We start from the raw sequence: 25,954 nt of genomic DNA, 5'->3' as shown, positions 1-25,954 counted from the left end.
AAATATTTTTTATTCGTGATAAATCTCTTTGATCGTTATATCGAATTCTTTATTAATTTCTAACTTGGAAATGTATTTTCTCATACTGTCTCGTATAATTCCATTTCCGTACAATTCCATAAATTATAGTTTTCATAACATAACCTTCTTCTTGCAACGATCGCTCAAACGACAAACGTCTGCCCTCGCAGCAACGCGTGATAAACATTTATAAGTTGTGGCGTTTCTTGTATTCTAAATATTGTATTGCGAATTATAATACCTGCTTATCGTTGAAATATCGAAATTATTTCAAATATTATACCGTCTCTATATGCAGAAATATGTGTATAAAATGTATCGTGGATATAATATAACCTTAATGTTATAATACCAATTAGCGAATAGTAAGTTTTATAAAGAAATTGAAAATGTCAAGTGAAACGGGGAACGACGTCACTCATAAAACTCATAGAGAGCGTAATGCCGGTCGTAAAGCGGAAAAAAAGAAACGAAAGAAAAGCCATGTTCAAGAACTTACGGATAAACAGAAAAATCCAAAGGCATTTACATTTAATTCTGCGATTAAGGCAGAAAGACAATTTAGACGGAAACAGGATATAGAAACAAAGAAACAACACATACCACTGGTTGATAGAACTCCTCTTGAACCTCCTCCGGTTTTAGTTGCTATTGTTGGCCCTCCGAAGGTTGGCAAATCTTTAGTTGTTCAATGTCTCATTAAGAGTTACGTGAAACAACCATTAACTAATATAGTTGGCCCTGTTACTGTAGTTTCTGGGAAGAAAAGAAGAATTACCTTTATGGAATGTAACAATGATCTAAATAGTATGATAGACATTGCTAAAGTAGCAGACCTAGTGTTGCTCTTGGTAGACGCGTCCTTTGGCTTTGAGATGGAAATATTTGAATTTCTAAACATCTGTCAAGTTCATGGTATGCCTAGAATTATGGGTGTTTTAACTCACTTAGATTTAGTAAAAAATGCAAAACAGTTAAAGAAAATCAAAAAGACGTTGAAACAAAGATTTTGGACGGAAGTCTATGCCGGAGCAAAATTATTTTATCTATCTGGATTAATTCATGGAGAATATTTACGTACAGAAATAAAAAATTTAGCAAGATTTATTTCTGTCATGAAATTTAGGCCACTGACTTGGCGTACCACGCATCCTTATATCCTAGCTGACAGAGTGGAAGATTTAACATCTCCGGAACTAATTAGACAAAATCCAAAAGTTGATAGGACGATAAGTTTATATGGGTATGTAAAGGATTATATATATATATATGTAAATATTATGTTTCTTTTAATTTTTAATATTAATTTTTTGTTAATATTGACAGATATGTGAGAGGAATTCCATTAAATAAAGAAACATCCATACATATTCCGGGTTGTGGCGATCTAAAGATCAAAGATGTTAGTTTTTTGCCAGATCCGTGTCCTTTGCCTGAAGAGTTAAAGAAACGTGCATTAGTAGAAAAGGAACGATTAATTTATGCACCTTTTTCCGGTGTTGGTGGTATAGTATATGACAAGGATGCTGTTTATGTTGAATTGGGTGGTAGCCATTCTCATCAAGAAGAAGAAGAAACAGGCTTGGTTGGAGCTTTAATGGACACACAGGAAACGTTAGACCAAAAGTTACAACACAGCGAGCTACAGTTATTTAGCGACGCTGCTCCAATAAAGTCACAGGATGTAAGCGAAGATTTAGACAGTTATAAGGGAGAAACTATAATTGATAATGGCAGGATCAGAAGAAAGGTTCTCTTTTCTGATTCTCAATCACTGGAGAATTTCTCCGATGTATCTGATGATAGCGATCAGGAAGATATCGCAGACGATCAGTTAAACAGTGATCAAGAGGAAGAAAGTGAGAATGAGGAAGTAGATGAAGTGGAAGCGAAGGCTGAATGTTTGCAGACAGACAATGACGGTGAGAAAGAAACGTATAAAAAGAAAGGCCTTAAGAGAAAAAGTAAAAGCTATAGACCAGAGAATGTTAAAAAGAGGAAAAGTTCGTCAGATAATTCAAATCTGGAAGACAACGACGTATCTATTACGAAGCAAAACTCTCTGAATTTGACAAAAGGTAGAATTTCAAATGTATCGAATGACACGGATGTTTATCGTTCTCTGTGCAAGGAATCGGATATCTTCGTAAAAAATAAGATTAAGGAAGCGCTCGACCAATTAAATTTAGATTCAAGTAAAACAAGCGAGAGGATAAATAGCGAGAGCGAAAGTTTTGACGAATTAAGCGACGGAGATTCACGAGATGGATTAGAAATGGATGACTCGGAAGAGGGAACTGATTTTCGTGAAACTTCCGAGGAAGAAGAAGAAGAAGAAGAAGAAAATATCGAAGCTAATAATATGAAGAAGAAGAAGAGGGAGGAAGAAGTTGATGAGATCGAGGATGACGAAGAAGTTGAAGATGAATTAAAATGGAAATCAAACTTAGTCGAACAAGCCAGACAAGCATTCGAAAAACGTCAGCGAAGCAACAAAAATCTCATGAAAGTCGTTTATGGAGTGTTCGATAGGAACTGCACGAAAGAGGATGAGAATGTGGAGGAAATGGAGGTCGAAAATGACGAAATAGGTGGTATCTTCCGTGTCGTTCAAGAACAGCAGAAACAAAAAGTACAAGAAAAAGAGTTGCAAAATCAAGAAGAATGTATATTTTTTCCGGAAACTCAACGGAATTGGTTGGACGAAGAAAATAAAATACTTGTAGTAAATCGTTTCGTAACCGGAAAATGGAAAGAATCGGAAGATGCAGAAGAACTCTTAAAGTTAGATGATGTAAATGACGAAGAATTGTACGGTGATTTCGAAGATATGGAAACTGGGGAAAAGCATGAAGCAGAAAGTAGAAAAGAATCCATAAAGGATGAAATGGAGGAAAGGGAAAAGCTCTTGGAAAAGAAGAAAAAATTGAAGGAACAATTTGATTTAGAGTATGATAACGGCGAATCTAAAACATATTACGACGAATTGAAACTTGAAGTTGAAAAACAAGCGAATTTAAATAAGTCGGAATTTGAGGGATTAGACGATAACATAAGGGTACAATTGGAAGGTTATCGCCCAGGTATGTACGTGCGTGTCGAAATTGAAACTGTGCCATGTGAACTGGTTACTAATTTGGATCCTACATATCCATTAATTATTGGAGGATTGTTACATGGGGAAGAGAATATAGGATATGTACAAACAAGAATAAAAAAGCATCGATGGTATTCGAAGATCCTAAAGAGCAAAGATCCATTAATACTTTCTGTAGGTTGGCGTCGATTCCAGACGTTACCAATTTTCTCAAAATTAGAAGACAACTTGAAAAATAGAATGTTAAAATATACTCCAGAACATATTGCCTGTATGGCACATTTTTGGGGTCCTGTTACACCACAAAGTACAGGAATCCTGGCAGTTCAGGATGTTGCCACTAGAGTACCAGGTTTTAGAATAGCGGCAACAGGTTCTATCGTAGAGATGGATAAAAGCACACAGATCATGAAAAAATTGAAACTTACTGGTGTTCCGATGAAGATTTATAAAAAAACAGCTTTTATAAAAGATATGTTTAACTCGGCACTCGAAGTTGCTAAATTTGAGGGTGCTAGAATAAAAACCGTATCCGGTATACGCGGTCAAATAAAGAAAGCTGTATCAAAGCCAGAGGGATGTTTCCGTGCGACATTCGAAGACAAAATACTTTTGAGTGATATTGTTTTCTGTCGAACTTGGTATAAGATTGACGTTCCAAAATTTTATAATCCTGTTACATCGCTCTTGTTACCTGTCGAAGAAAAGAATCGATGGCAAGGAATGAAAACAACTGGACAATTAAAAAGAGAAAAGAACATTCGCGCACCTGCTAACAAGGATTCTATGTATACACCTATCGAGAGAATGGTAAAAGTGTTCAAACCTTTGTCTATTCCCCGAAGTTTACAGAAAGAGCTCCCGTACCGAGACAAACCAAAAATAATGCCAAAATCGAAACACGAGCCAAACTTCAAGAAAGGCAGAGTAGCAGTAATACGTGAACCAAATGAAGCTAACGTTGCGAAGCTGATGAGAATGATTAAGACCAACTACGCTTATAAACAAAAACAACTTAAAGAAGCTACTAAACGAAGAATCGAGGGACATCAAGCTAAAATTGCTGCCATTGAAGCACGAAAACTTAAACGGCAGAAAGAATTGAAGAAACAAGTGTTTAGAGAACTTGGTAAATTAGAAAAGAAAAAGAGGTCATAGTGTATATTTGTTTATAAAATATGTTGCATTCTAATAGATAGGCTGGCAGTTATCTTTTACCACTTTTTACTTTTGTTCCGTGCACGTTTTGATCGTCCGTATTCTTATGTAAACAATAAACTGTATATAATAAAGCAGTTGTCAAAATATTTGTTTTACTGCATATATTTTAGATAAGTTACAGAATTGTTATATATTATGAAAATATATTATTAGTCCATATAAAATAATAACAACTTTATACGCAATGTATTTATAATATAGCTTGTGATCCACGCCATGAGGCAATAGTATGATGTCCTGTTGAATAATTATCTCCACTCTAAAACCAATGGGAAAAGGATAGTTTGGATATATTTTTTATTTTGAATATTTTCAACATTCTGATTACCTGCGTCAACATTAGCAATTCGTCTTGAGTGTCGACGATTTTAACGGGAAATGGAGATCCAGGTACAAGGACGCCTGCCCAACGAACTTCGACTCTATAATCACCTGGTTCCGTTGGATCGTATCGACATAGGATTATCCGATCCTTCTGAGTCTCTCTCTGCATTTCTACTCTAAACGCTCCTTTAGGACCACGAACCCTCACCGTTAGTTGACCGGCGCCGGCTCCACGAGTGTCGCAAATAAAACGTGACTGAAATGTTGCTAATACTCCGTGTTCTATACCTGGCCCGTAAACTCGAACCTATTATTAAAAACATTTTTCGCCACTCATCTTTCTCGTTCATGGGCATCATTTCAAATTGAGATAAGAACATTCCATATCAAAATGTAGATCCTACGATACCTTTGAAGCATCTGGAGCACCGGAAACGCGTAACGTAAAAGGTGAGCCAGGGACATGTTCTCCGGCGTATTTAATGGTTAATGCATGACGTCCAGCTTCTTGAGGTTTTACGTTCAATGTAAACGTTGCATCACCGTGATCGTATAATTCGCAATAAGCAACTTTATGAGGACCAACGCAATGAGCCGTTAATTCGCCTAAATATAAAAGGATATTTAAATTTAACCCACACAATTAAATAACAAAAATAATGAAGTATAATACATACCAGGCCCAGCACGTCTTGTATCAATAAAACTTCTTATTTCCTGACCGACTATACCATGTTTCAATCCATCTCCGGAACAAATAACTCGAGACGCGTCAGCGGCACTCGTTACATTTATTTGCAAAGGGCATCCTTTCAGCTGTCTTCCATTCCAAGACACAGTCATTAGAAGAGGATCAGGCGTTAATGGTATGTAACTTGCTCGATAAACGCTGTCACCTATACGTAAAAACATAATTTAAACAACAAATTATGACGTAATACAAAAAAATCATAGTTATAAAAAATAAAAGATACAATTACCTAAATGTTGTAACATTACATTAAGTTCGCTAGTTGGTGAAAATAACTGAACTTTTGGTGTGCCTGTGCCAGCTTGAGAACCATCTATTGTGAAACTAACTTCTTCTCCGCACTTTGCTGATGTTAAACCTCTTCCCCTTAGCAAAACTCGACTTGTGTCTTGTATAGGCGGCTAAAAATAAGAGATTAATACTAATTTGCTACAGTTATAATAGTATAAACATAATCCTGGACAGTTAAATACCTCTATGTCTTGAACAATTGCTAATTTTGGGGCCCCTGGGAATGGTATTCCGTTAAATAATATTTCTAAACGATGTTCCCCACCATTTAATTCTGGCGGAATGAGTTTCAGTCTATTATTTGAAGTCATTTCAAAAGACAACATATGCTCTCCTATTTTTCCAGTAAGTTCACCAGGTCCAGCTTCAGCAGTGTCGAAACTAATTTTATTTGATGGATGTAATTTTAATCGCCCAACATCATCGCATACAGCCGGCCAGCCACCTTAGAAAAACAAAGAAAATATTTATAAAAGTTAATATATTATTTTTATAATAGCAACAATAATAAAGATTATTGTTATTTACCAATTACTCGTAGATTCCGTGTATCTATGATTTTTGGATGCCAGGGAGATCCTGGAAGTTGTTGACCAGCAGAAACAACTCGAATGTCAAATACCCCAACTTCAGTTGGGACATAGGACACATTCCAGGTACCTGGATTAGCTCCGGCTTCAATTATCGCTTTCGAAACGCTATCCGGGCCATCTACCTAAAGAAGGATAGTAATAGATCGTAATAAAGCACGGTAAAAAAAGGAATAAAACTGTAAAATATAATAATATCCATGTAGAATGTGAGTCAAATGAAATATTACACTTCTTGCTAAGTACCTGAACTGCTGGAGGGCTTCTGGTGCCAGTAACAATAAAATGTGCTGTTTTGTCGGCATGACCGCTTAATAAACCTTCTCCTTTTGCACGAGCTTGTCCAGCTGCATCAACTGTACATATTAATGGACTGTCTGGTATAGGACACCCACCTGAAAAAAAAATATAATTTTCTTCATCTCTCTAAAGTACTTTTTACATTAGTTAAACATTTTAGTGTATACTTAAAGTGTATGTATATTAATCTTACCATATGTGATATTAATCATGTATGTACCAGGTACGCTAGGAGAAAATTCAACCATCTCTGCACCATCGTTGAGCGGAGTAACTTGTAACGGAAGTTCTTGACCCAGTGGACTTGTCGCTACTACATCCAAATCCGCCATTCCAGCATCTGTTTTTATTACTATAACAATTTACGATTACAATTATAATAAAAATGTTATTTTATTTTGCGTAACAAAAAATATATATGCATGTATTTATAATTTTATTATTATACTTTTGAAGGCGATGTGGTCATGTACAGATACTATCATTGGTCCTAGTTCTTGCAGTTTCACCTTGGAAATATCGAAAGCTTGGCAGAAAAAAGGTGAACCTAAAACTGGCTTTGTGCCTTGTAAGACATCAATCTTATACGTCCCTAATAAAATGAGAATATTTCAACTATTAGGTATAATAATATTACTAGTATTATTACTTGCATTTTTAAATTACATACCGACAGTATTTGTAGTAAACTCGGCGAGTAAATTTCCATCTCGATGCTGATAACATCGAACTGGAACTGCATTACCTTGTGGTCCACTAATTACTACATCAAATTCTTTCCCAGGACTTCCTAAAGTTTCGATAGTAAATGAGGTCACTTTGCCAACGCATGATTGATATAATCCTAATCCTGTCGCAGTTACTTCTCTTCCTCCAGTAGGACCACGAACTGTCACGTCCAATGGGCTTCCTAACAAAAAATCACACAGTGAATAATGTAACTGAACTAAAATATCAACAGATAACTATAAAAATAGACAATAAATACTGTACCCAATATATGAACTTCGTTATATTTTATGTGGATTTTATGAGGAGCTGCTCGCGTAGGATGAAACATTATATCGTATTGGCCATTTTCTCCTTCTCTAACTACGCTATCGACATCAGCTCCAGCGGCGCGTACATTTACGGTCAACTTTCCGGGTCCGGCTTCTTTTGGTGCAACAACTACAGAATTTTAAAGAATTATTTAGAATAGAAATATTTTATATCTATTTTAATATAAAATTATATTTTACACGTTATACCTAGTATGGTTCCTGGTCGATGACAAACTACATCTGACACTTCCTTAATTGTTACTTTTCCAGGATCGAAAGCTTGAAGTGTCTGAGAACTAATTATCTTGTGACCATCACTGAATATTACGCTGTAGGTACCGACCTGTCGCGTACGAATTTCTACTCGATATAAATTGGATGATAATTTCGTCAGTGTGCACGGAATAATTATACCATCGGGGCCTATATCAGACGCGCAGTTGAATTATAATGTTACAGGTGCATCATATAACAATATTAATATATGAAACATAAGTTTACCTGTAACCTCTGCAGATACAGGCCCCTCTAATCCTGGCATTTCTAAGTCCATATATGCTGTATTCCCAACACGAATCATAGATGGTCCATCTAACATTGTACTAATCACTGGACATTTGAACGGACTCCCTATTGGACGACATATAAAATTACTAATCTTTTAATGAATATTAATTAAAATCTGATGAAAAGAAAAAGATTTATTAACCTGGTACATTATCATCATTGAAACTAATATTGACATAATGAGTACTAGTAGTTTGTGGAACGAATGTTACATCGTATAATCCACGAGCACAAGCAACTACTTCGGCCTTAACTGTGTTATTGTCCGTGCTCACTACTAATTCCAATGTCCCCTCACCAGCTTCTGCTGCATCAACAGTAAATGTCGTTGCTTGACCTAATAATGCTTCAGAAAGACCTGATACGTGTACCTGCATGAATTTTTAGTGAGATAACTCGTCCAAGTAAACGATATTTTGTGACACTTTAAATAGATTACCTTTGTAACATCATAAACATTGCAAGCAAATGGAGAGCCTTTCACATGTTCATTGTCCACTAATATGCTGATATTATGTCTGCCCACTTCCATAGGCACAAAGCTGATATTATATTTTCCATCTATAGGTTCTATTGTAATAGGAAGTGATATGTTTGATGGTGGTGTTACAATTACGTCACAATTTGTTGAAGGAGCTTGTGGATCTATAATAAAGGAAATTAATTGCTTTACAGCTCCCATTTTTAAATTGTGACCTGTAATTATGGCTTGGCCTGCACCAACTACTTTACAGCTGAATGGTGAGCCTAAACATAAAACATTAAATTTGAGTCTGAGGCATCTAATATATGACTGTCATGTATTTGGATTCATTGTATTTACCTGGGACAGGTTCTCCATTAAAGCGAACGCTAAGACTGTGTACAGCAGCTTCTTGTGGTTTGAAATTAACTCTGAACTTTGCATTTCCTTCGCTTTGCACATAATTTGGCACATTCTTACCATTTACAGCAACAATAATTTCAAGATTGCCAGCACCAGCTTGACTAGCATTGACTAAAATTAAACATGCGTGTATAAATATAATTAATGTATGAAATATATGAAATGAAATAAGGAAATATTACACTTACTGCTAAAGAAGACCGGTTTACCAACAACACCACTATTTATATCTGTTACTTTTACTTTATCAGCATTGTAAGCTTTTACTAAGAATGGACTACCTTCCACATGCAATCCATTTATTTTTACTTCAACGCTATGATCACCTATAAATTTTATGTACTTTCTTTTAGATATCCTTTCCATTACCATCGTTTCATATTCATTCACATACCAACATCTTTAGGTGTGAATCCTGCAGTATAACATCCATGGCCACTTTGCTTGACATGAATTGGTAGACTTTCTCTAGTTGGTGAGAGAACTTCTACAGTAGGAGTTCCTAATGAGGAATCTGCCTCTATTGTAAACGTTGTTAAACGATTCACAGACACTTTTTCAAGTCCTTCAGTTATTATTACTTTCGCCGTGTCGCTTACCTGACATTTCAAAGAAGTTAATTATTTTTAATAAACAACTATAATAAATAGAAATACGTAATAATATTACAAGAGCAAAAAAATAAAATAATTATTATACCTGGCAACTAAAGGGACTGCCAGGTACATCCTCTCCATTAAACCTTAAATCCACAGTATGTACAATTGGTTCCCGAGGTGTGAACGATATTGCATACGTGTGAGGACCTTGGGCTTGAGCAGATGTAGGTACGCGACCACCGTTTACCGTCACTTCCAGGTTTCCTGGACCTGCCTGACTAGTTTCAACTAAAAAGAGAAAGAAGAAAATCAACAAATAACTCTCGATATATGTAATATATAATAGATTTCAATATATTATTAACTATAGCAACAATACCTAAGAAAGTTACAGGCATTCCAATAACACCATGTTTGGAATCCTTCACTTTGATAGCAGTCACGTCATACACTTTGCAGCTAAATGGACTACCAATCACGGGAACATTCCGATGGCTTACTGAAATTCTATGTTCTCCGACTACTCTTGGCGTAAATGCTACGCTGCACGTTGTATCTTTGTTGTCAGTGACTTGAGCGGGTACAGCCTGTCCATTGGGTCCTATCAAGTCCGCCGGTTAGTTGTTTAATACAATTTAGTCAGCCAACTACTAGGGTGGATCACATGGATACCAAAAGTGAACAGTGGAGCGTTTATGCGAGTCTATCAAGTTCTTTTCTGATGTTAAGGTATTTAATTATGATAAGCATTGTCTAAAGAAAGCGATATATGTATATATATACAGACATGTTATTATGAAAGAACTAATCACTGGAGCTTTTTAAATAAAAATTCAATAAGGTATTAGTTTGCTTGTATTGTCTGGTAATTGAATTCAAATTGATAGTTAGTTTATATTAGATACTGCAAAGTTATATAAAACAAGTAACTCAAGCAAAATGTATGAAAATTTAAGAAATAGATTAGAGATCGATTTTTGCATTGTTGATATTATACTTAATAGCTAAGTACTACTCAAATAAATGATCATGTTGGCACATTGGCTAAAGCAATACGGGTTTCACATTCAGAGTCTATGATAAAGATAAAATTAACATATATATAGCACCACGAAAATGGCTGTCACGCTTACTTTGATTTAGTAGTTAACAGTAAAATTGGGAAGTGTTAGTCACTGCTTTAACAATCGAATATTAAGGTAAAACCGACGCCTTTATAATATTCTAAAGTGGTAACTAGTGGTAAAAGAACATGGACATAATGAGCTATCTCAATACAATATTTTTAGAGTATACGTTAAATAAAAAACCCACCACCAGTTATTTCATATAATCCATTACTAAAATAAAAATGAGATTAGTTGTGTTTGAGAAGTCTAGTAATGTCGTAGTCTGAAAGCTGGCCGACCTGCAACAGAGAGAGAATTGCTCTCAAGCTAGAGATTAACAAGATAGACAACACAGAGGCAGAACTTCGTGCAAGTTTCTACCATAATTAACAGACAAGATATACATTACACGAATATTACTAACAAATGTAACAAACAGTCAAAAATTTATTATGAAAGTGATAAATACAACATGGAAGGTGCTTATATATATATACTTTCGGTTGTCGGCAAACCACTGTGCAACATTTGCAAAAATCTTATAATACTGAATTGCAACAATAAAAGAATATCGTAGGGTATGATGTTGCTGTGAAAATTGTGACATTTGTGTGATAATAGTAAAGATACAACTTTGAACTGAAAGATATACATGCAGGATACACGTATTAATATACAATTACAGTAGGAAATGTCAATGTCAATGACAATAAGAGGGAGATAGACATACCTTCAACGTTAACTTCTAAATCTTCTAAGCTACCGGCAACATTACTAACGGTAAGATAACTTTGTCGTCCTAGTCCAGCACTGCTTAATGCCTGCCCACTCACAGTTACATGACTATCACCACCTACCCGAGTTACAATCGGGCAGCCTGGTACTGTTCGTTTATTGAAGGCTATATTAATTATGTGTTCGCACGCCTCGAATGGTACGAAACTAACTGAAAACCGAGCATTTCCCTGTGGGGTGACTTGAGTAGGTATGTTCTGACTGCGAGCTGATATCGTAATTTCTAAATTTCCTTCGCCAGCTTGACTTGCATCAACTATCAAAGCAATAAATATTTTGTAAAGAATTGTAACAAAAAATCGAAAATTGAACAGAAGTAATTTTTAAATATCTTTTCTACATACCAGTGAAATGTGTAGGTTGACCAACACTACCCCTAGCTACTGGGCCAATTAATACTTTATCTGCATTAAATGCTTTAGCTAAAAATGGTGTGCCATTTACAGGATGACCATTATATTCAACACTAATCGAATGAACACCGACGTCTCTTGGAATAAATTCTGCAGTAAAACCACTTTTTATATCTCCAGTTACTTTCACGGGCAATTCACTATTTGGTCCTAAAAAGAATACGCTTTCCTAGCATCACATAAAATAGTACTGGGAAATTTATAATATGATATTCTTACTGACCTCTTACAGAAACTGCAAGCTCTGCACTGCCACTACCATCAACCCCCATATGAAAACTAGCAGGTTGATCTACTGGAATTAATTCCAGGTGATTTAAACTTAAAGTTACTCTACTGGTATCAGATACATTACAAATAAAAGGACATCCTTTCACTGCTTCTCCATTAAATTTTATATCAATGTAATGTGATTTAGCAATTTCTGGTGTAAAAGAAACAAGGCAACGTCCTCCCCCTACTACTTGAACATGATTGGGTACTTCTCCTTCATTGATAGAAATTTCAAGTTGTCCTTCACCAGCCGCACTAGCATCAACTATAAAATTAACAAAGGATATAGATTGGCATCTATTATATTTTTTCTTCTATAATTCGTTATCTTTAGTTACCTCTAAATTGACAGGCATGCCCAACAACAGCACTGGGTACATCGGTAACTTGTATCAAACTGCTGTTGTACACCTTAGCAACTAGTGGTCCTGCCGGTAGCTTTTGTCCAGCGATGGTTACTTCTACAAGATGACTGCCTACTTCTATTGGAGTAAATTCAACGCGAAATTCTCCTGGTCTTCCTGACTCTTCATCAATTTTTGCTGGTACATGTCTCTTAGAAGGTGCTAGAAATAATTATTATATATTTATTATACGAAGTAATTAATAAATATAATATTAAATCTGGAAATATACTTAATTTTAGATACGTACTTATAATTTGTACATCAATTTCATTACTATTAAAGCCAAGAGCAGAAAGTTCAAAAAGTGCTGGACTACCAGCAGGGACCAATCTTATGGAATCCCCAATCACTGACATTTTTGGGGCTGGCATAATGCCCACACGCCAGGGTGATCCTGTAAATTTATAATTTTATCAGATAGTAATTGTATATATAAAATTGCAAAAATATATACATATATATACATAGTAATATAGTAACAATCTTTAATTGATTATTGTTTCAATATACACCATGAATTTGTTAGAAATAATAGAAGAATTTATATATGACACTGCATCACTTTGAGTAAAATTTTAATTTTCCGGCAATACTATGTAACTCCAATTAGGTGCTTCCTAACCTTTATAGTTAGTATAAGAAGAAGCATAACGTAAAGTGAAGAAGAAAATAGATTTCATAATTATCGCGGGAAAATCGTTAGGATTATATTTATTCGAATTTGACATGAGAATATTTGACATTTATGGTAATTGTAAGAAGATACAAGAAACCAAATTACCTTTACTACTGTTAATATTAAACTAAGAGACCTGAAAAATGCTGAAAAACTTAAGGGAGAAAGGGTAGAATTGAATTACGTTATAAGGGTACTAAACTTCAAAATAGGAAATCGAAACACACAAATCGAATCTATCGGTCAATAATACGGTTCCATTATGGAATACACTTCGATCTCGGCCATAAGCACGAACAGATATTGAGTATTTTCACAATCGCTCGCGCACTAATTCGATTATGATCATTCCATCTTTACTGAACACTAATTGCGAATGATTCCGTTGGAAATCCATTTTAAATATCATTTGTAAACTACAAAGACGAAAAATAGAAGAAAGATCGAATGATCGAGAAAGTCAGAGAACTTTATAGCTTTAATTTCTTGATGAAGAAACGTCAGCAGATCGCGACTCAGAATCGAGACAGACTCAGAGTCAAGCGACGAGACGGGTGTAGCTGCTGCTACTACTGGGTTGCTGCTTAGGCCCAAAACCAGGGCCGTGCTTTTCTTGGTATACATTCAACAATCCTCTTTCATACTTTTTCCCTTGTATCTATTTTACTCCACATTTACTTTCATTTCGGATTTTATGATCTTTTCCCCTTCATACGATGATTTTTTACCAAGAAAAAAAGACTATTTTAACTAGAAATTAACTTTATAGTATAAATCAGAGTAGGGTTTTAAATGGACATGATACGAGTATGTTCTCCCATCCGTTTCTTGCTCGTTCGACCGGCTACAGTATATTATGTATGTACTACAGTACACGTTCATAGGATACCTGATCTGCGTATTTCGATACTTTAAGGTCGACCGCAAATAGAAATTTCACTATTTGCATTCAATACGAAATTACTTTAAAATAACTATGGAAAAAGTGTGACTGTATAATTAACGATTAGACAAGAGTAATGATTATCATTATTCGATACAAACGAAACAAATGTGTAATCTTCCATGTATCGCGATTCTATTTAATAATCACATTTTTGTTACTACACTAAACGAATATCACAACACAATACTTGGATGTATAAAAGAAATATAGCTTTCATGTATTGGAATTTCGTGACGGTCGAGTTCGTTCGGTTTTTCCTTGAGAGAGAGTCGGAAAACTAGAGCTTTATGTTTATTAGTAATTTGGCATTGCCATCTTTTATAACCAATCATGCGAGGAGATTCCAATTTGACATAATAAATTTGATATATCGCTTCAATAATGGGACAGTTTGGAAGTGAATTCGCCAGTGTTTGTGACATTTTATGTTAAGTACATCTTATACTTTTGAAGTCTGTTAATGTAAAAAGGACAAGATTAGTAATGTTTTTTTATATGTATGAAAAGTAAAAAGGGCAATTAAAAAGCGTTCGATATGTTTTACACGATTTCCTGCTTTCCTTTCGTTCCGAATTGTCTTGCGCTACATTCTTAATGCCAGGAGTTATGTCGAAGAGACTGTGGTTCATGATTCGCTGCATTCCCCGACATAACGGGTCATACGGAAGAAAACTCGTTTCAATATTTTCAAAAATATCTCTTAAATTGTTAACTACTGATTTAAATACGATTAACGAAAAAAAAATCTAGAAAAACAAATCTAATTTGTAAATCTAATATCGTAATGAATGTTGCATCACTTATGCAATAATAATTTGGAATTAATTATACGTAATGTAAGAATACATAATTTGGCACGAAAGCAATGATGTTATATAAACACAGTATCGTAATTTCCATCCTATAAACGCAATAAATTCTTCTGTAGCGATGTAATTAATACATAATTGAAATTTTCATGGTTAGTACATATTCTAACCGAGCGTTACGGTAATTTGCGCATCACTTGCATTTAGAAATTGTACCTATGTATATGGGTACATTGCAAGTATGTATATATATTTTTTTAATATGTAGATATATCTAGATAAATTCTTAACAACATACGTATTTCTAATTACAATCGATAGATGTGCTTTTACAACATTTTGGAAATAACTAAGAAATAGATTCAAATTAGGGAAATCGAATTGAAATAGCACGAAACAGCGAGAAGAGAAAGCAATTGAAATAAAGAAATTGAAAAATATATGTAAGACGCATTCCACATGTCGTCAAACCATAAGTTATTCTGCGTGGTGCGTTAGAATAGAAACAACCGCAATCATTTCTCTCGTGATAAATAATAACGGCGCAGGACATATTTGGCTTTACAAATGATCGCATAAGAACAGCTGTTCTTCATAGTTATCATAGACTACTATTATTAGAAATATAACTAAAAAAATACTCATTATTTAAACATATCAGGAAAGTAAAAAGATATCCAGGTCATTATCGAATACATTTTGTCTTAATAGTAGCTATATATCATGACATATTGATATATTTACGTATTAATATTAAATCTCAATATTCTCTAGAAAATCTTAAGAATCATCATAATCATCATTGTGCAGTTACGCGAATTACGTTTACCTCTATGTAGGCAGAGATCGACTATCCTCGTTCGTAACCAAATACGTCTACAAGCATATAAAGACTTTAGTGACCACACCTACGGTTTCCTTCTCCCCGTGATATTCTTGTTCAATTAATGATAATATACAAGATTGAATATTACAAAAATATTATACAAACTTTATCTAGTAAATGCTACTTGAAAAGCATTAGCGTTATATATATAAAAGAATTTGTTAAATGTAATTTATCGACAAATATTATACGACGTAGACTGTAAAATAAAATCTAAGCTATCAGAATATTTAATTTTTTCTGATTTTTTTCATGTTAAACATGTTTTTTTCTAAAAACCAGAAATGACATTTTTTAGCTATCTTAATGCTCGGAACAATTGGAAAACTGTACACCAACGAACTTCTTTACAGCGTTGTAGGTCACGTGCAATGTATAATTACCGTTGCAAAATGCAATTTTTTATATTGTTAATGATATCCTTCGTAGATGTGCAGTAGCGTAGCACAAATTCTTTCAAATTTTACTTTCATAATCTGTCATAGTAAATAATGTTCTAAACTATTATAAGATTGTGCCAAACAATAAGATAAATTCCCGAAATACCTAAACATTGTATAATCGTATTATATTGTACAACAAAAGTAATATATTTCTACTTAAATAGGGATATTATTCATTGTGCTTAGTTAATAAATGAAAGGAAAAAATTTAAGAAAGAAAGGAAATGATGACGTTGTATATATGTCAGTGGAACATCACGTGGATGCGTGAAATCGCAAGTCAATGACCTGATCAATGACCTGTTGACTCCGACAGTATATGTATATGTATGTGTGTATGCACAAACGTGCTCGAAAAAAGTGAAATAATATAAGACATGCAGATTATTAAATGTAATTTTCGTACAAAATTTAGATATAATATCGTACATAAATATAAGAAATTTCATAAACAGTGCATCTGATTATACTCTTACAATATAAGAAAACATTTTCGTTAAATATTATGCATTGCACATTTATTTGGTAACTCCTTTTACCTAATAGAGAGATTCAATTCTCAAGCAATACCATCTCTATTTAATTATTTTCTTTATAGAAATATAGAAAGCTATGAATCACTTTTACTATTAGAAGATTGATACATTAAGGCAATTTGAGAAGAAAATCGTTTACTCAGGAAATAGAAATAACATTATCATTGTCTAAAAGATCTTCGTTAAATATTTTAAACTTGGAAATGTTTAAAATTTTATTTTATATTATTACGCTATATTATCTTTAAAGATTTTCTACTACATTCAGCTTAATTTACTAAATTATTATATTGTAGGAATGCAACGGATTTTTATCGTATAAATATCGAATAAAAAGAGACTTACCAGGGACTACTTCGCCATTGAATGTCATTTCCACAAGGTGTACAACGGCTTCATGGGGTACAAATGATGCCAGGAATCGTTGACTACCTAATGCTCTGACAAAGCTAGTTACGTGACCACCATTCACGAGGATCTCTAGATTTCCAGACCCAGCATTAGATCCGTCAACTATAAATTTGAAAGATACAGGACAATACAGATAAATTTGCATTAATACCCTTTATTTTGTATAATATATGTTTTTAAATACATACTTTCAAATTCTACTGGCTGATTAACAATGCCATTCGGAATGTTCCCAATCTGAATACCACGTGCATTGTATGCTTGCGATCTGATATAATAAAGGATTTGATTTTTTATGTGATTATATCTTTATTAATAATTTCAGTAAATACAAACCTGAACGGTGAGCCCTGAATATGTTGGCCATTTACTAAAATTTGAATGATATGTTCTCCAACTTCTTCGGCGGTTATTGTATACGTTAAACCTCGGAGAGTTGATTTCTGTACTGGAATTATTTTACCATTTGGGCCTAAAATCGGATAAATTATATTGAAAAATATATGATGTGCTATACTAGTAATATAATATAATAAAAAATCTTACCAGAAACACTAACGGTAACTTTATCCGGATCTATACTTTGATCTATGATAAAAGTAGCCGGTCTATGGATCGGCAATGTTTCAAGCGCACTTCCACTTGCAAGTTCGTAATCCCTAGCTTGCGTTGATGAACTAGTAGAAATTCCACTATTAATATAACGTTCGGTAATTCCATCTGTGGTATCCGCACTTTTGTAATAATTATTATTTTTGTTTTTAAGAATTCCATGCGTTTGTGTGCGAGTATTATGACTTTCATTGTTATATTTTTGAGATATGTTGTACTCCGAAGTTGAAAGTTTCTGAGTGGACATAAAATTTGAGGAACTATTGTGAGTATGCAAAATATTCTTTGAATTATAACCTTGAGTATTCTTGTAATTGTTATTGAAATAATTTGGGTTATTCGTATTTTCAGCTGTAGCAGAATTGTTGGTTAGATTAGCAAGAGATTCTAAACTACCGTAAGATAGCAAAGATTTTGTTTTCTCTATAGCATCCCACGAATCTCTTCTAGATGTTCCGCCTACCATTGACGATACTCTAACGTTGCTACTTGTATCAACTGTTCCATTATCTATAGAATCTTTCCTATTATAACCGTTGTCTCTGTCGTTATTTCTTGGACTGAAACTTCTATTGATAGGACTTTGAGTCGCGCTACGATATGTCATTGGACTTCGGTTCGGTGACCGAGATCGCTTTAATGATCCTGAGCTATAAATTTCTCGAGATTCTTTGATAACTGGCGAATATCTTGGATCATGTACAGTCGGACTTGGATTTGGAGAGCGTGATCTACTTATTGTATTGGACGTATAAACGTCTTTCGATTCTTTCATAAAGCTAGGACTTTGTACAGTCGGAGATCTTGAATGATTGTATGTAGTGGTAGAATAAATTTCTTTCGTATCTTTAACCATAGATGGACTATGAAGATTTCGTGAAACAGGACTATGATTTGGAGATCGAGTATGATTAAAAGAAGTTGATGTATGGTATGTCGAGCTAGAATTTTCCAACGAATAATTATTCGACGTCTTATAAGTGGAGGTAGTTTGCTGTACGGGAGAGTATTCGCGTACTCGTTGAGTTGGGCTGGGTAATTTGTACGTAGGCGAAGAATAAGTTTTCTGCTGCACAGGACTCGATCGATCAGTTCCAACCGAAACGTTCAAACCATTCATTCGTCTTTCCAACGAAGATAATTTAGATCTTTCGAGACTAGATTCTTTTGACCTTTTCGATCCTTTTTGAGTTCCCACTCGAATAGAAAATGGAGAACCTCGAACATCGGAACCATTGAAGTATACATAAACTCTGTACTTTCCAGATTCTGATGGGACGAATGAAACTTGGTATTGCATATGTCCAAGATTTTCCACTCTGAAAGGAACGGACTGTTTATCATGGACTAAATCTATTATTACATCGCCAAGACCTCCGGTTCCTGTTGCATCAACGGTAAATGAAAATGGTTGTCTTGGCAAAGCACCTTCCGTATCCAGTAGCTACAAATATTTACTGAATATCATCGATATTCAATAAAATAAATATGAAAATATACAATATAAAAACTGATGTACCTTTACTCCGTTAGGATCAAATACAAAGCATGTAAATGGTCCACCTTGAATGTGATTTCCTTTATGAGTTATCGCGATACTCCATTCTCCTGTCTCATCAGGTTGGAATGTCGCAGTATGAACTCCATCATTCTCTTTGACAGGACACGACAGAGATCTTCCAGTGGGGGACCACGCAGTCACATCAATGCCATCATGACTAGTTCCTAAAATTTATTTGTTTTATAAATATAAGTGATTTGATATAATTTCTCATTTATTTCACATAAAATATTTACCGTAACTGTTGACTAGAACTTCGACGATAGATCCTATCGCGCACGGATCCATACCAGGCGATTTAATTTTGGTTAAAGGAGGTAAAACTCTAAAGTAATAGGGACATCCATCTACTAATTCTCCATCGTTATATACCATTAACTGTGACGCAAATAGTAATGAACTTCGGGTATTAATTGCTCATATAATATGCGCAACATGTAATGTATTTAGAATTATCGAATCAAACCTTATGCATTCCGACTTCAGTAGGTATGAAGGTTCCTTTCCCATGAATTCCGTTCCACGTGAGTCTACATTCTATCCGTCCGCTCGGATTTATCACTTCACCACGTACTTCTCTTGTATTTACTTCTTTGGTAAGAATCTCTAATTTGAAATGCGCCTAAAAGCAATGATTATAATCACTGTTACATTTTGTTAATACATATAACAATATACTTGGAAGAATGAACGCAAATAAGTTCTTAGGTAATAATTAACGAACTAACCGGCTGTTGCACTCTAGCGGAAGTGCTATCAATGTGAACAACAATTTGTTTGCTCGCTTGAGGGCGAGGCTTTACCCATTGAAAGTTTGCCGCATACGCCATAACGCCTAAATGTTCTACGTTTTGATCTGCCATATCTTTTGCCTTGAGAATAGGCTCCACGCCCAGTTTTTTGCCTCCGTCAATACCTTTTGAAGAATATATAAAGTAAACATAGTACTTTGCACGATAAAGTGAAAAAGGAAAAACAAAGAGAGTGAAAATACTCTCTTACATGTAACTACACATAAATGCTATTTACCCATCTGTATATTATGTTCCCATGCAGAAGGATCGGTATCGATTTTATCGTAAACAGGAGCTGGTCCACCCAAGTTTCTGACAATGCTACATAAAGTTCTCCCGTCGTTCCAATCGGTCTGTAAGAAATGATTCGAAAATAGAAAAATGTTCGTAGTATGATCTCATACCAGTGTAAGAAGTACTCACTCACCGTAAAATTTTGTACTGGATGAGATAATTGTGAGTTAACCCATCGTAATGTTGCATGAAAACCTGGCGAACCTTCCTTCATGAAGTATGATAAATAGGTCATTCCCGATAATTCGTCCAAATATGGAGATGCAAGATACTCTGGTTCCAACACCATAGGTATATCGAATTCACGTTTTGAAATCTCCATAGCTTTTCGACAGTTATACACGCTATAAGTATAAAATTTCTTATGGAATTTCTAACTTGTAATTTGTAAAGTAATTATAGAAAAGTTAAGATTCTGCAATTGTATACCTATCGTTAGGATCGAGCCGACGCCAGTGGGGAAATAGACCTGGTTGACAATAATCAAGCAACGCACTCAGGTATACGCCTGAATTCCAATCTGTAGTGAAGTTATTGACTCTACATTCTGGCAAGACCGTCTGTAAAATGTGTATGTATTGATAAAAAAAACAGCCTTTAGCTCGTAAGACTTAAGAAGTTTTCCTATGTATCAGTGTGTAACTCAAAATATATAAGAGTAAATCTACTCAAAGTTACTGGTGTAATTACATATATGTACTGACCTTGAGCCATGCAAGCATAAGTTTCCTTGGTGGGAACTTGGACTTGCCTATTTGGTACCTTACAATGAGCGACCATATTAGACCAAGGATCAGTTTCAAATTTCCATTGACGATATCTACGTTACCTACAAAGAACAAGTGTAAGATTAAAATTATTTATGTTATTTAAATTTCTGTCAATAAAAAGAAACTATACAGATAAAGCTGATCATTACCTTAACTGAGGTTTAATGTTAGTAACTCTGCCATCATTAAGTGTAAGTAAGTATTGTTAAAAAAATTATAAAAGTTTCTTCACGTGTTAAAGACACTTAATAAGGCACTTACGCGCTAGAAATTATATTAGCTGCTGGATACACACATGAAGCGTAATTGTAATGGTGCTAGACCATGATCTCGTAGGCGCCAATAGAACACCAGAAAGGCAATGACCTCGAAGTTTGATTTACAAGCAACGTCGTCACAATTGTATTTTTCATTTCGAAAGATAAGTTTAATTGTGCATAAATGTTATCGTTGTAGCACTGTTAAAACATTAATTTCGAAAAATATTATTAAAAAATGTGATGTATGGATTTACTTGTATATATAAGTTTATACAAAATACACTTGTGACGATGATCCACATTTAACTATTACGCTTATCGTGATGTGACTCATAGCATAGCGCATACAAGCCATGTGTTTGTGCATTTTGCCACTGACCACCGAGAGAGCTTCTTTTTACATATATATATATATATGTATATATATATGATTCCGAACATTTTAATTGCTTGATGTTTTATCGAAGAAAATAATCTGTAGTTTATATGGCACATTCGATTAGTAGATAAAGTTTCTCTGTTCCTTACAACCAGTTAGCAAGAAAGAAATTACATAATTAATTGATCAAAAGCACATAATTATGTAAATCGAACAAATCAAGGAATCATGTATGTAATTATACACAAATCATCTAGGAGAAGTACTAGAATGGAAAAGCGATTATTAAATAATGTGACGCGTTCCTTGCTACAGTAATCGTATACATATATGTACTTGGTATAACATTTGTATCGTATTCTATAATTGAGAAATTAGCGTAACAGAGAATTTATCTCACCGATGTTGACGAGTTTCACACCGTCAGCCTCGATAGCTTGAAGGGCTGTTGAAACATTTTCTAAATGATGATGTTGATTAGCCGGTCTAGGATTCCATCGAGGCAAACGTCGTTTAGTAAGTACCTCGACAAGAGCGCAGAGTCGTGTACCATCGCGAAAATCTTCAACGAGGTCGATCACAGGACCATTTGCAGCATCGACCGCGTGTTTTAAGTGTTCGTTCACCCAATTTCGGAAAGTGTTCGCTTGAATTTCCACCCAGAGATCTTCGTGTCCTTTGATAGGCATTCCTTTCGCTGCCGTACCCTCGGCAGACCGGGCTACGAGACCCACTAATTCTTCTGGTCGTAATTGTTCGGTCGATTCCATTTTTGTTCCTATTGTGTACAGATTGAACAAATTATACCGTATAAATTCTTACTTACTACTAATATAATATTCTTAATTAAAAAATAATAGTTCGAGATAATTAAACGCGAACTATAAATCAAGTGATTTAATATGTTCAGGGCAAGAGATAATAGCAATATCGAACTTTCTTGAGTACAACATAATAATTTATTGACTTCCCAAAATCAGTAAAAGATTCGATTGATTGCGCGATACTGTTGCCCCGCGAGTTCGTTAAAATATATCTTATGGTGAAAGTAAATGTCGGTACACTGCTATGTTTCTAATCATCGATGCATCTTATGTAGTTTATATCCGTTAAAATGAAAATCCAGCGCTCCGCTACTTCATTATTTGCATTCATTAAATCTCTTACGGTTACAGGCAAGAGAAAGGAAACAAGAAAGCGTAGAAATAATATTGCAGTTCAGCCATTCTGTTCTCGTGTTCTTTATCTGCGAAAGACGTCTCATCAAAAATCAACCTATTACTAATCAAATTACTAATATGATACTTATAGTAATGTGACATCAATTGCACGTGCCAAAGGAATTGCTTCGTTACGCTACACTATGTTATGACATCACTGTTCTCTCAAAACCTTGTCCGACCGGTGAAGCTTGCGTAAGTATGTAAAAATTTTACATTGAACCAAGTAAACTTCGACCGACGATGCTATCGAACATTACGATCACGATAGAATCGAATTCTGGAATCGAATTGTGGTATCGTACGTTTATCGTGTAATGTTCGATTTCAAAATTCGATTTCGAGATATAACGTAAATAGCGAAAGTAAATATAAAACCAGCAAGAACAAAATTACCGAGCAACAAAAATACACTTTTAATATTCGACTATGTATGATATTTTATACTAACGTTGTAAGAACGTATTGCAAGAAATTAGTTAATCACAAGAATAGAAAAAATAAGTTCTTTTACTGTTTCGTGGGAAACTTTAATAGAGCACAGATAGATATCGACGTTACAGACTTGCACCTACAGAGCTGATATATACGAAATTTACTTGCTTTCCTTGCAGCTTCACCACATTTATCTTGCCGAATTTTTGTATTGTCAATCACTCAATTTTTGGCATATTCCACAATATTAATTAAGATTTGACAGGCGCTAACAGACGTGGTTCTAAACGACTTAACAGGATAATTGTTTATGATCGATGGAAGTCATTCTAACGTAAGATAATAGATAATTTAGTTTCTAGAATGTGTGTACGTAGATTGTGTAAACTTTGTACGAAGAGCATTCGTCGATTGGTCAATAGTTAATGAAGTGACCAATCGGAATCTTCGTTGAAAGAGCGCGATTTGGAGTAGGTTTATTCAAAGAATACGCAAAAGGATAATTCCGAAATTATGCAAAAATTTTGATCGTTAAGAATGAAGTTCACGTCACCGAAATAAATATTATAAACGCAAATTGTTTTATTCATTCACTCGCACAACTGAAGACGTAAGAAAGTAAGAACGTTGTGGTATGCGAACTGATATTTACGTCGTTATACTGCGAAGCAACTTCCTGAACACGAAATTTCATGGAACCGTTCCGAAGGAACGCTATTCCTTGATTTACACGATTTTTCTTTGAAACAGCTTGCTCCACTCGTTGATAAAATTAAGATGGACTTTAACGTGCCGATATACTATGCGAGAAACGCCATTTTTGGTTGTCGAAGATTTCCGGATCGTACCGTTGTCGACGATTGTTCTTCGACGCGCGTGAGCTCACTGAACTAACATGAAAAACCCCTTCTTTTCTCAGCTCAACACAAGTGCTTTCCGAGACCGTTGGAACTTGGAACACACGATTGTGATGAATATAAGCATGTATCTATACATCCACGGGCCCCGCACTGCATAACTTCCTTTGTAATCCAAATAATATATCTTAAACAAAATGAGAGACTACTAAACGAGAATATCTCGATCTTTCCGACAAATAAAGCAAATAAAAGATGATTTCAAATGAAATTATTTCAGCATAACAAGAATTTTTGTGAAATATATCCTACTTATTTCTGTTTGATGCATCACTGAAATTCAGTAACTAGAATCACGCAAATTATTCCGCAAGGTGGTGGCACCTGTCGGAGTCGCAATCGCAAGGTAGCATATCCACAGGTGTATGAACAAATTATGTTTTATTATACATTACGTTATACAATACATTTTTATGCATGTATGTATATATTGTCGAACAAGAATTTTAAAGATCTTTTTTATATCTGGCTATTCTCAGTAAGCAACTCGGATGGGAGTAACTTCAATGATTGGGATTCATCGTTGTATTCGGATATTTCTTTATCACGTATTGAAATCTCCAAACCACCCATCTACATAGAATATATCGTTTAATATATTAATTAGTTATATTTAAAAATTTCACCATGCTTTATTATTTATACGGAATCATTAAGAATGAGAAAAATTTGATATAATCATCGATATCATTTCAAAATAATAATACATATTCTTATATAATCTATATAGTTGAATTACTCATACATATTCAACTACATTTCATGTTTCATCAAACTTTCATATACATATATATGTACGTATGTTTATACATATGTCATAACAATATACATACAGTATAAAATGTTTGTCCTTGCTTCTTATTACAATTATTCTTGTATCAATATCATGTTATCAATTTTTTAAGCTGTACAGAATGGAATATAAGATATAAGATAGAATGCCTACCTACCAATATCTTTTATAAATTAGTCACAATGTAGGTAGGGGTATTAACTAAATATACAATATATATATAAATACAAGATATATTGTACATAAACTTCTATATGTGGGACCACTGACTAAGGACAGGATAGATGTGATATTAAATGGAACTTTGTGTTTCAGGTTATGAAATACCGACCTGCCAGAAAATCAGAGTGTTTCTTACGTCCTCTGTGATTTTTCATGGCGAACATAAGAATTATTACCGACGTACAGAATAAACGTGACATTTTTGGCGTCAGCTTACCAACGGCTTGCTGTTTTACCGATGTAATTATTAAGAACTTTTGTATCTATCGTTGTTATATTTATCGAAATTGCATCCCCTCATAG

General features: G+C 34.4%; 2 protein-coding genes and 1 long non-coding RNA gene across 10 annotated transcripts; 2 read left to right on the top strand and 1 right to left on the bottom strand.

The window, feature by feature from the left end:
• LOC100743997 (ribosome biogenesis protein BMS1 homolog) lies at positions 1 to 4,425 on the top strand. 2 transcript variants are annotated; one of them, XM_024371123.2, is made up of 3 exons: positions 552 to 689; positions 775 to 1,264; positions 1,348 to 4,425. In XM_024371123.2, the coding sequence occupies exons 2-3, from the start codon at positions 804 to 806 to the stop codon at positions 4,274 to 4,276; spliced, it is 3,390 nt and encodes a 1,129-aa protein (XP_024226891.1). In that variant the 5' UTR covers positions 552 to 689; positions 775 to 803; the 3' UTR covers positions 4,277 to 4,425. The 2 variants fall into 2 exon arrangements, with proteins under 2 accessions (XP_003493481.1, XP_024226891.1); XM_003493433.4 differs by having other exon boundaries at positions 1 to 1,264.
• LOC100741876 (filamin-C) lies at positions 4,426 to 24,622 on the bottom strand. 7 transcript variants are annotated; one of them, XM_033323683.1, is made up of 40 exons: positions 24,372 to 24,612; positions 22,465 to 22,845; positions 21,360 to 21,484; positions 21,085 to 21,215; positions 20,789 to 20,999; positions 20,597 to 20,714; positions 20,296 to 20,483; positions 20,034 to 20,189; positions 19,804 to 19,945; positions 19,526 to 19,731; positions 17,941 to 19,450; positions 17,731 to 17,866; positions 17,583 to 17,662; positions 17,329 to 17,496; positions 12,935 to 13,081; positions 12,619 to 12,846; positions 12,231 to 12,545; positions 11,939 to 12,157; positions 11,530 to 11,850; positions 10,070 to 10,291; positions 9,791 to 9,978; positions 9,486 to 9,690; positions 9,280 to 9,417; positions 9,029 to 9,202; positions 8,645 to 8,952; positions 8,348 to 8,576; positions 8,140 to 8,268; positions 7,846 to 8,061; positions 7,589 to 7,765; positions 7,266 to 7,505; positions 7,044 to 7,187; positions 6,789 to 6,947; positions 6,542 to 6,690; positions 6,234 to 6,420; positions 5,888 to 6,150; positions 5,644 to 5,815; positions 5,341 to 5,559; positions 5,073 to 5,269; positions 4,668 to 4,970; positions 4,426 to 4,598 (listed from the first exon to the last, which is right to left on the bottom strand). In XM_033323683.1, the coding sequence occupies exons 2-40, from the start codon at positions 22,832 to 22,834 to the stop codon at positions 4,530 to 4,532; spliced, it is 8,859 nt and encodes a 2,952-aa protein (XP_033179574.1). In that variant the 5' UTR covers positions 22,835 to 22,845; positions 24,372 to 24,612; the 3' UTR covers positions 4,426 to 4,529. The 7 variants fall into 7 exon arrangements, with proteins under 7 accessions (XP_033179574.1, XP_012247065.1, XP_024226886.1 ...); XM_012391642.3 differs by having other exon boundaries at positions 22,465 to 22,842; XM_024371118.2 differs by having other exon boundaries at positions 17,941 to 18,241; positions 22,465 to 22,842; positions 24,372 to 24,610.
• Positions 23,490 to 24,827, top strand: LOC112213736. The gene is made up of 3 exons (XR_002947642.2): positions 23,490 to 23,636; positions 23,899 to 24,053; positions 24,639 to 24,827. It is a non-coding gene; the product is annotated as an uncharacterized LOC112213736 (long non-coding RNA).
• The last annotated feature ends 1,127 nt before the right edge of the window (positions 24,828 to 25,954 follow it).

Source organism: Bombus impatiens, unplaced genomic scaffold (assembly GCF_000188095.3).
Source record: "Bombus impatiens unplaced genomic scaffold, BIMP_2.2 scf_1096, whole genome shotgun sequence".
Classification (NCBI taxonomy): Eukaryota; Metazoa; Arthropoda; class Insecta; order Hymenoptera; family Apidae; genus Bombus; species Bombus impatiens.
Note: the sequence above shows the minus strand (reverse complement) of the source record. Positions and strands in the feature narration are given on the sequence as shown.

Coding starts and splice junctions, on each gene's coding strand:
- LOC100743997 (XM_003493433.4), top strand. CDS start 411: ATGTCAAGTGAAACGGGGAACGACGTCACTCATAAAACTCATAGAGAG. Junction 1,265..1,347: donor AGGACGATAAGTTTATATGG/GTATGTAAAGGA, acceptor TAATATTGACAG/ATATGTGAGAGGAATTCCAT.
- LOC100741876 (XM_033323683.1), bottom strand. CDS start 22,834: ATGGAATCGACCGAACAATTACGACCAGAAGAATTAGTGGGTCTCGTA. Junction 5,270..5,340: donor TACAAGACGTGCTGGGCCTG/GTATGTATTATA, acceptor TTTTATATTTAG/GCGAATTAACGGCTCATTGC. Junction 4,971..5,072: donor GTGCTCCAGATGCTTCAAAG/GTATCGTAGGAT, acceptor TTTTAATAATAG/GTTCGAGTTTACGGGCCAGG.